This window comes from Myotis davidii, unplaced genomic scaffold (genome assembly GCF_000327345.1).
Source record: "Myotis davidii unplaced genomic scaffold, ASM32734v1 scaffold93, whole genome shotgun sequence".
Taxonomy (NCBI): Eukaryota; Metazoa; Chordata; class Mammalia; order Chiroptera; family Vespertilionidae; genus Myotis; species Myotis davidii.
The window spans coordinates 2,375,864-2,385,104 of record NW_006292095.1 but is presented as its reverse complement, the minus strand read 5'-3'; the positions used below and the strand labels follow the sequence as shown (position 1 = coordinate 2,385,104).

Sequence of the window (9,241 nt, the reverse complement as noted above, 5' to 3'; positions counted from 1 at the left end):
GGAAAGAGAGAAGCCTGAAAAGAGGAACAGCGTGTGCAAAGAAAGGAGACAAAATACCTCACGTCCTTAAGTAGTTGGACACGACTGGAGCAGCGTGTAAGGGAGGAAACCCTATACTACAAGAAAATCAGCAGCGCTGTTTCAGTCCCTAAAAATCACACCAGCACCTGATGCCCACCCTATTAGTACTTCTCTCAAGGGAATCTACTCCATCCTCCAACAGCCTTCCCTTCATTGCAGCTGTCCAAGCCCGAGGGCGACGAGGTGCCAGCCTCCAGGGGTTCTGTGTGCAGTCTGCCAAGGAAAATGCCAGAGTATATAACAGCCGTGCTGGAATGAGAAGGTACCATCTTTGCTTAAGGAGGTGGAAGCCTTTGACAGGTACCAATGCCCCTGCAACCTTATTGGCAAAGTTAAGGCCACGAGGAAAGATGGCATCTCCAGGTCTTTGCCCAGGCTTGGGACGCCTTTGTTAGAACTGAATTTGAAGCCAGCTGTCTGGTCAGTTTTCTTTTCAGAAGATGTAAGTACCCCATCATAGCAAGCTGACTCTTTTTAGTTATTTCCAACACGGATTCTGTAATCATGATAACGAGAGAAAAAAGCATCCTCCTATTAACCGTCTATTTACCATGAACAGATGAGATACAGTACAGAGGTGGAGGTAGGGTTTCCGTGTCTGTGCCAGAAACTAGGAGCACATTAAGACCAAACTAAGGGAAGGAGAGTCATCCATGCTCCTTTAAGAGAGTAGAAAAAACAGAGAACATAACATTAAAGCTTTGGACATGCTTCTTTAAGTTAAACAATATTACAAATGCACACGATTCACTTTTACCAGTTAAAACCTGGAACTGTGATAGCAAAACGTAGATCTGAGAAGTTTACATCTGCATTGGGGACATGTGTGGATTAATTTAATGTGCTTGAACTCAAGATGGGGTTTGAGAAAAGGATGAGGAGCTAAAGTTTGAAGGGAAAAGGAATTAGGAATATCATGAATTGCCCAGATCTTACATTTGTCAGAGAGATCCAAGTCTGTCCCTGGCCTGCTGAGTTTTTCAGCATCCGGCCATACAAGCAAGTATGAGGTTTTACCACTGGCCAGAAAAATACTTGCAAATTCATTAGGCAATAGTTTTCCTTGTGAGGCTAAAAGAAAATATTCTAAGAGTACTTTTCTGCCTTCTATAAAAATCCAAACTGCCCTCTTACTTTCCAATCTTTAGTCCAAATTTTCATTTATTCAGAACAACTGGGGGTTAACCTTTGCTTAAGTGTACACTCCCTAAAACTTAATGCTTTGGTTTCAGGATAGTGAGACCAAAAATGTGATGAAATTCAAAGGAAGGGAACAGTGAGAAACAGCTGTTGACCAAATGAGCAAGGGCAGTGATGATATGAAAGCAATAATGATGATATTACCTTGTATTTCAAAAGCATCTTTCTGCAAAAAGGCTCACAATTTTGTATGGTTATGTATAGTTTATCTTTCCTCCTTGGTGATGGAAAATAATTAGGTTCATTCTTATTAATGTATATTTCTATAGCTATCCACAAATATTTTGGCTGTTTCTATTTGCTGTGTCTTTACCTGCAATTAATTTATTCATTGAGTAATATCTGGAAACTAGTGTGCCCGGTGCACAAAATTCGTGTGTGGCGGGGAGGGGTGTCCCTCGGCCCGGCCTGCACCCTCTCCAATCTGGGACCCCTTGGGGGATGTCCGGCAGTCGGACATCCCTTGCAATCTCAGACCACTGGCTCCTAACCGCTCACCTGCCTGCCTGCCTGATTGCCCCCAACTGCTTCCCCACCAGCCTTCTCACCCCCAACTGCCCCCCCTTGCTTGCCTGCTCACCCCCAGCTTCCCCCACCGCCGGCCTGATCACCCCCAACTGCCCTCCCCTCCTGGCCTGATCGCCCCTAGCCCCATTCCTGGGTCGCTGGGGCAACCCAGGATGCCAAGCCTTCCTGCCCACTCTCCCATTCTCTGGCCAGGCTTGACTTGGCCCCAGCAACCCAGGAAGCCAAGCCTTTCCGGCCAGCTCCATGGCTCTGGCAGGCACCTCCATCTTTGTCACGTCAATTTGCACATTCCCTCCTTATTGGCTGTGGGTGCCGCCATCTTTATTGCAAAGTGACAGTTAATTTGCATATTACTCTTTTATTAGATAGGATTGCACTGACTTTTCACTTTCTTCAAATGCATAGGGTTCTACTTTCTATGTCCTCTTCAACTTGGAGCAGTAACTTTCCTTTCACTATGTTTGTAGCTTCACATTTTACTTGTCTGAATCCATGTTAGCATGTTCATTTTGTTCTTTTAATCATCACAACTTGCCTGCAAATGCTGTCCTGCAGTTTCATTTATCACCATTGAACTTCATCATCCTGCTATCATGATGTATGTACTTCTCTTTTTTATGGGACTATTTTAATGAATGTCATTCCACTTATATGGTTGTGTAATTATTTTTAAAACCTCTTGATGGTGGGTGCACATCCATCAGGTGTTCCTGATTTTTCTCTTCATTCTACCTAATGTAACTTACAACCTGCCCCCCCCCACCTTTCTGAACTTTATAATGCCATTTGCCCAACAGTTTCACTACAAGTTTGTGCAGCTTCCCCAGGTAGCTCGATGTATTCTTTCTGGATGTCTCCTGAAGGTCTCCTTCTTTACATAGCAGAAGTCTTGCTCTGCAAACTCATTTTACTCTGAAGTGGTTGTGTCTGATGAGTGTTAGTTGAAATCAAAGATCTTAGAAGCGAAAGCTCTCTTCCCCCCAATTTTTGATCTATCCCTTTGCCTTCAGGAAGACACATGTTCTCACTTAGCAGGCAGTGCAACTGAAGCCCCGAGAGGTGACTTGTTTAAGATCACACCTCCCTGAAGTAAGCAAGCAGAAGCTGGGCTCCACCTCCCCGAGAGAGAGTTGCAGTGGGAGGCTGGAGAAGGCAGTTTGCAAGGGAAGTCTCTGAGTAAGTAAACTAGGTAATTGGTAATGGTGTGGAGAAATTATTGGTGCTTGGACTCACATCTAAACCCTTTAAGGAATGATAATAAAGACGATTGAAAAGCTGGGTAGTGAGAACTACGGAAGAATGGGACTGTGCTCAAACATAGCCCAGGGGTCTAATGTTCCAGTCATCTAATGCTGCAGGACAAAGCACCGCAAAACTTAGGGGCTTCAAACAGTATTTTGCTCACAAATCTGCAGTCTGGGTAGAGTTCTGCAGGGACAGCTCTACTTCCTCCAAGTTAACTGGGATAACTCGGAACCTGAGTTAGATCGTCTAAAGCAGTGGTTCTCAACCTTCCTAATACTTTAATACAGTTCCTCATGTTGTGGTGACCCCCAACCATAACATTATTTTCGTTGCTACTTCATAACTGTAATTTTGCTACTGTTATGCATCATAATGTAAATATCTGATATGCAGGATGTATTTTCATTGTTACAAATTGAACATAATCAAAGCATAGTGATTAATCACAAAAACAATATGTAATTATATATGTGTTTTCCGATGGTCTTAGGTGCCTGTGAAAGGGTCGTTCGACCTCCAAAGGGGTCACGACCCACAGGTTGAGAACCGCTGGTATAAAGGCTCCTTGAATTCAGACACCTGGGGACAGAACAGCTAGGGCTGCTGGGCTCCTCGGACATCGCTCTCTCTCTTAGCAAACTGATGCCCACCCTTCTCAGGTCTGGGCGAAGCCTGAGAACCTGCACTCCTCACGGGTTCCTAATGCTCTTGCTGGTGGGCTGGTACTGCGCTTTAAAAACCAAAGGCTTTTAGTTCTGGAAGTAGCGGCCATAGCTGAAGCCCCGGCAGATGAAGGAGCCAAAGGGACCCAAGAGCAGTGGGTGGAGATGACCCAAGATGTGAAGTGGCCTGATTTTAACAGGCCTCAGTTCCCTGTTCAAACCGCCACTAGAGGTGAGGGGGTTGAGCGGGCGTGGAAGGCAGACACCACCGTGTCTCCTCAGCCGCGGTGGTGAGCGCCCCCTGCCGACCATCACCAGGTGGTGCCACCCAGGACTGCACAGAAGTGCTGCCGGCCCAGGTGGGCGGGGCTAAGCTGGACCAGCCTGCCGCGTCCACACGCCCCAGACGCACATCTTCACCCCGTGGGTGGGGCCACCGGGACGCCGGGCCGTGATTGGTCAGCGCCGCCCGTGCGTGGTGACGTTATGCCCGGGAGGAACGTTTCTAAGAGGAGCGCGGGAACGGAGAAGTGCAGGGTCCGGAAGGTCTCGAGAAGACGTAGAAAAGGTTGCTCCGCTGCCAGGTGCTCCTGGGGAAAGTCGGGGTGCTGCCCCACGCGGGGGCTTCCCCAGGGGCTTCCCGTCCTGGCCGCCGGCTGCCTCCCAAGGGCCCAGGTGAGCATCCGAGGGGACCTCTGGGGGTGTGTGCGCGCGTGTGTTGGAGGAGGAGGTGACTCTGTGCTCAGAGAGGAGAGGAGTGAGGGGAATATGCCCTCAGTTTCCCTGAGGCTCCCGGGGCGTCCTCTCGGCCCCACCACTCTCCTTTCTGAGCCTTTAATCACTGGTCTGATACGGCCGGGCCTTGCGACTGTAGGAAACCAGACCCTGATTCGCTCTCCCAACAATTTGAAGCGCCTGCTATGAGTGAAGCCCCGCCTTAAGCTCAGGGACGACACAGGTCGCTGTGTCCTCAGTACTCGGAGGTGCCAGGCACAGAGCGGACGGGTCATTCATATTCGAACGGAGCACAGCCCGTGCGGAGTGGGCGTCTCCCGGGAAGACATAACTATTGCATGGTGTGCTGGGCGCTCAGCTCAGGGGTATGTGGGAGCACTTCGGGAACTGATACCCGCTCTAAGGTGTGAAGGAAGAGGCAAAGAATGGAAAAGGCGAAGCCAATGCGTTCTCTAGCTACTGCCAGTGAGCCTCTACACGCCCCGTTGTAGATACATAGTTGCCTGTCCTTGCAAATAAATGGAAAACGCTTCGGAGAGTATTGGTTCTTTTCTTCTCAGTAGGTACCGGGGAAGATGACAGAGGAACTGGGTCTCCCGGGACAGGACTCTGATGGCGGTAGTGAGGAGGTGGTCCTAACTCCGGCAGAGCTCATTGAACGGCTGGAGCAGGTGAGCACCCCAAGTAGAATCCCCTTGCTCCCATCTTGGCCTTTTTATTCAGTCCAACTGTGCAAATGTCAAGAATCGGGAAATGAAGAAATGGAACTCTAAGCTTATTTCAAGAGAAGAGGGACTGGATCTTCCCATCTACACAGAAATTAAAAATAGGGGTGCCAGCCTCTACTAGAGACCTCCTCATGTCAAATACAAAAACCTCAGGTGGGGCCAGGAGGGAGCAGCCTGGGGTACATAGACTAGAACAGTTCACAGAGCAAGCATTTGTTACTTGCAGGGACTACGGAAATGAGGTGGTGACTTGTACGTTTTTGCCTTAGTCCCTTGAAACATCTGCTGGTTCTCCTGTAGAATGCCTGTGCCTGGTTTAGCAAGAAAGGACTGAAACACTTTTTTTTTTTTTAAAGAGAAACCTGGTATTATTATTATTCACCCTTTTCCTTCCATATACTTTATTTTTTCAACTGTTTTCTATATTCCACTTCTTATCTAAAATCATTTATAGGCTATCTCTCCATTCAGTTATAATAGCTATGGTTTGATTGTTTCCTGTGTGCCAGTAACTGTTATTTACAATTACTATCTTGTGAAGCTATGGTGTTCAGACTACCTGTATTTAAAATCCTCCATGCCGCTGGTCTATTATGTAACCTTAGGCAAATCACATAGCTTGTCTCAAGCACATCTTTGTAAAATAGAATTAATAATAGTAGCTACCTCACAGAATTGTTGTGGGGATTAAATGAGATAATACACATACAAAGTGCGTAGCATGTTATATTATCTGACACATGATAAACTCTCGTTGAATATTAGCTGTGAGTAGTAAGAATTCTTACAACCCAGTAAGGGAGGTAGTGCTGTTATCTCCATTTTACAGATGAGGAAACTGAAGCTTAGAGATTTATAAAGGAATTTACCCAAGGTCACACATTGGCAGCAGAGCCAGGAAATAAACCAGGTCTCTGACCACAAATAATGTATGTTCTTCTCTTAAAATATATTTTTATTGATTTCAGGAATGGGGGGGAGAGAGAGAGAGATAGAAACATCAAGGATGAGAGAGAATCATTGATTGGCTGCACGCCCCCTACTGGGGATTGAGCCCACAACCCGCGCTTGTGCCCTTGACTGGAATTGAACCCTGACCCTCAGTCCACAGGTTGACACTCTATCCACTGAGCCAAACCAGCCAGGGCCAAAATGTATGTTGTAATCCACTACACCTGCTGCCTTATTCTTGCCTACTCCCTTTCTAGAACTCACTCATGTTTGTTACTTTAGTACTTGTATTCTTCATTCTTTCCTAACACATGTGCCATCATAATTTTAAAATTATATCCTAATCCTTACTATATAGTAGTGATTCTTAATTTGTTTTTATATCACAGACTTTTTAAAAAAGCTGGCCCTTCTTCCCAAAATAACACATCTATATATCCATGCAAAATTTGGCATATGATTTCAGGAGGTTCACAGACACCCTAAAATCTCTCCTAGTTTGTGGACCCCAGTTTAAGAACCTCTGATTTATTAGGAAAGAATTCATTGAACATAAAGCACCAGGCATAAAGGAAAAAACTGATAAATTCAACTAAATTATTAAGAACTCTGTTTTTATATCTTGAAAGTAAAAAGACATGCCACAAAACTGGGAGAAAATATTTGCAACATATATAACTGACAAAAGATTAGTATCCACAGTACATAAACAAACTTTACAAACTGACCAGTAGGAAAGTGAAGTCTTAACAGGCATCTCCCAGAAGCAGAAAACAGGATGGCCGACAGTCATATAAAAAGATGTTCAACCTTTTTAGTAGTCAGGAAAATTAAAATTTAAATCCCAATGAAATATCACTTCATACCCATCAGATTGGCAGAAATGAAAAAAAAATGAACAATATAAAATATTGGGAAGGGCACTTGTATACTGCAGGGAGCATATAAATTGATACCGTCATTTTGGAAAATAATTTGTTATTGTCAAGTTGAAGGCCCACATATCTTGTGGCTCAATCATTCTACTCCCTTGTATATACCCTAGAGAAAACTTTCATGTGTACTCCAGGAGGTATGCACATACTGTTCATAGCATTGCTTGCAATAATACTGTAAACACCCCAATATCCTACAATAGAATGGATTGGATAGAACAATAGAATGGATAAAAAAATTTATGGCATATACACACAATGAGAAAACAACAACAATGAAGCGAATAAAAGATAGCTCCTGCTACAGCATGGATAACACCCAGGAACATAACATAGAACAACAAAAAATACGTTGCTGAAGAAACGGTTAAATTCAAATACTTTCAGAACGATTGTTGAAGGAAGAGCTTGTCAGCTTGGGTGATGTGGCACACACTGGTGTGCTGCATGTCCTCAGTGATGTTAACCCTTCACTCCCGGGCAGCCAGAGCCACCAGGCTGGGTGTCATCAGGGCTCCTGGGAGGCAGCCTGAGGATAGTGGCATCTGCCAGCACAGCCTCAGCTTGGCAGTGGGCGAGCATGACTTGTTCCTCTGGCCTGATGCTCTCCTGCAGAGCCCTGAGTGCAGCCAGGGAGTTGGTCCACCACCTGGACAGCTGTTGCAGCTGGACACAGACTGAGGCTGCATAGCCTAAGAAGCACCCTGACAAGGGCCACTGATAAACACAGCTCCAGGAGTATATATGGCAGCGGTTCTCAACCTGTGGGTCGCGACCCTTTGGGGGTCGAACGACCCTTTCACAGGGGTCGCCTAAGACCATCGGAAAACACATATATAATTACATATTGTTTTTGTGATTAATCACTATACTTTATGTTCAATTTGTAACAATGAAAATATATCCTGCATATCAGATATTTACATTACGATTCATAGCAGTAGCAAAATTACAGTGATGAAGTAGCAACGAAAATAATTTTATGGTTGGAGGTCACCACAACATGAGGAACTGTATTAAAGGGTCGCGGCATTAGGAAGGTTGAGAACCATTGATATATGGGTATTCCTGAATGTCTGTAAAAACTGACATAAAAGTTATTACCTACAGTGCATAGTTTTTCATTTTAATGATTGTATTAGTTTGCTAAGACTGCATGTCAAAGTATCACAGACTGGGTGGCTTAAAGAACAGAAATTTATTTTCTCAACTGTGGAGGCAAGAAGTCTAAAATCAAGGTGCTGCTGATTGGGAAGTACACAATGTATACTGCAGTGAGCATATAAATTGATACAGTCAACAGGTTGATTTCTTTTGAGGCCTATCTCCTAGGGCTCCTGGAAGGCATGTAGATGGTCGTCTTCTCCCTGTGTCTTCACATCGCTTCCCTTTGTGTGTCTGTGTTCAAGTGTATCCTTCTTGAAAGGACTCCAGTCATATTGGATCAAGGTCCACGTAAATGACCTCATTTTAACTTGAAGACCCAGTCTCCAAATACAGTCACATTCTAAGATACAAGGAGTTAAGACTTCGACCTATGAATGAGGGGTAGAAGGAGACACGCTTTAGCCCACAACATGAACAGATTATCATTAAAAATTTTGATCAAGAACAAGATGTAGCCCTAGTCAGTTTGCCTCAGTGGATAGAGCGTTGGCCCGCGGACTGGAAGGTCCTAGGTTTGATTCTGGTCCAGGGCTCGTACCTCAGTTGCAGGCTCAATCCTCAGCCCTATTTGGGGGCGCATGTGGGAGGCAACCAATCAATGTCTCCCTTTCACATCAGTGTTTCTCTGTGTCCCCCGCCTTCTGCTCTCTCTCAAAATCAATGGAAAAATATTCTCGGGTGAGGATTAAAAAAAGAGAGAGAACCAGATGTTGCCATTTTAAATATAGAACCTAGTTAGTTTAAAAAAAAGACCATGGATTTAAACACAAGTTTCTTACTGAAAATTTTGAAAAGATTTTATTTTAAAGTTTTATACTAATATTTTCCCCATTTTATATTTTATCATAATTTCATAATGTAAATGAGAAATCTCATCCCCAAATCTAATCCATTTTACCTCAGTGTACGGTACCAGCACTATCATTTTTTTTTTTTTGATGACAACTGTTTTTTTTCATGCCCTGTCATGTAAAGGTTGGAAAGCACTACTAAGAGTTAAAAACAAATG

At 44.5% G+C, this 9,241-nt stretch overlaps 1 protein-coding gene across 2 annotated transcripts in view; it reads left to right on the top strand.

Moving 5' to 3' along the window:
* Window positions 1-4,204: 4,204 nt before the first annotated feature.
* The window catches only part of GINS4 (GINS complex subunit 4 (Sld5 homolog)), a 15,848-nt gene continuing 10,811 nt past the window's right edge, over window positions 4,205-9,241 (top strand). The window contains exons 1-2 of one of the 2 annotated variants that reach the window (XM_015565205.1): window positions 4,205-4,391; window positions 5,015-5,122. In XM_015565205.1, the coding sequence (XP_015420691.1) occupies window positions 5,027-5,122 (96 nt within the window). In that variant the 5' untranslated portion in view covers window positions 4,205-4,391; window positions 5,015-5,026. Of the gene's footprint in view, window positions 4,392-5,011; window positions 5,123-9,241 lie in introns of both variants that reach the window. The other variant, XM_006765549.2, reaches the window with a different exon arrangement.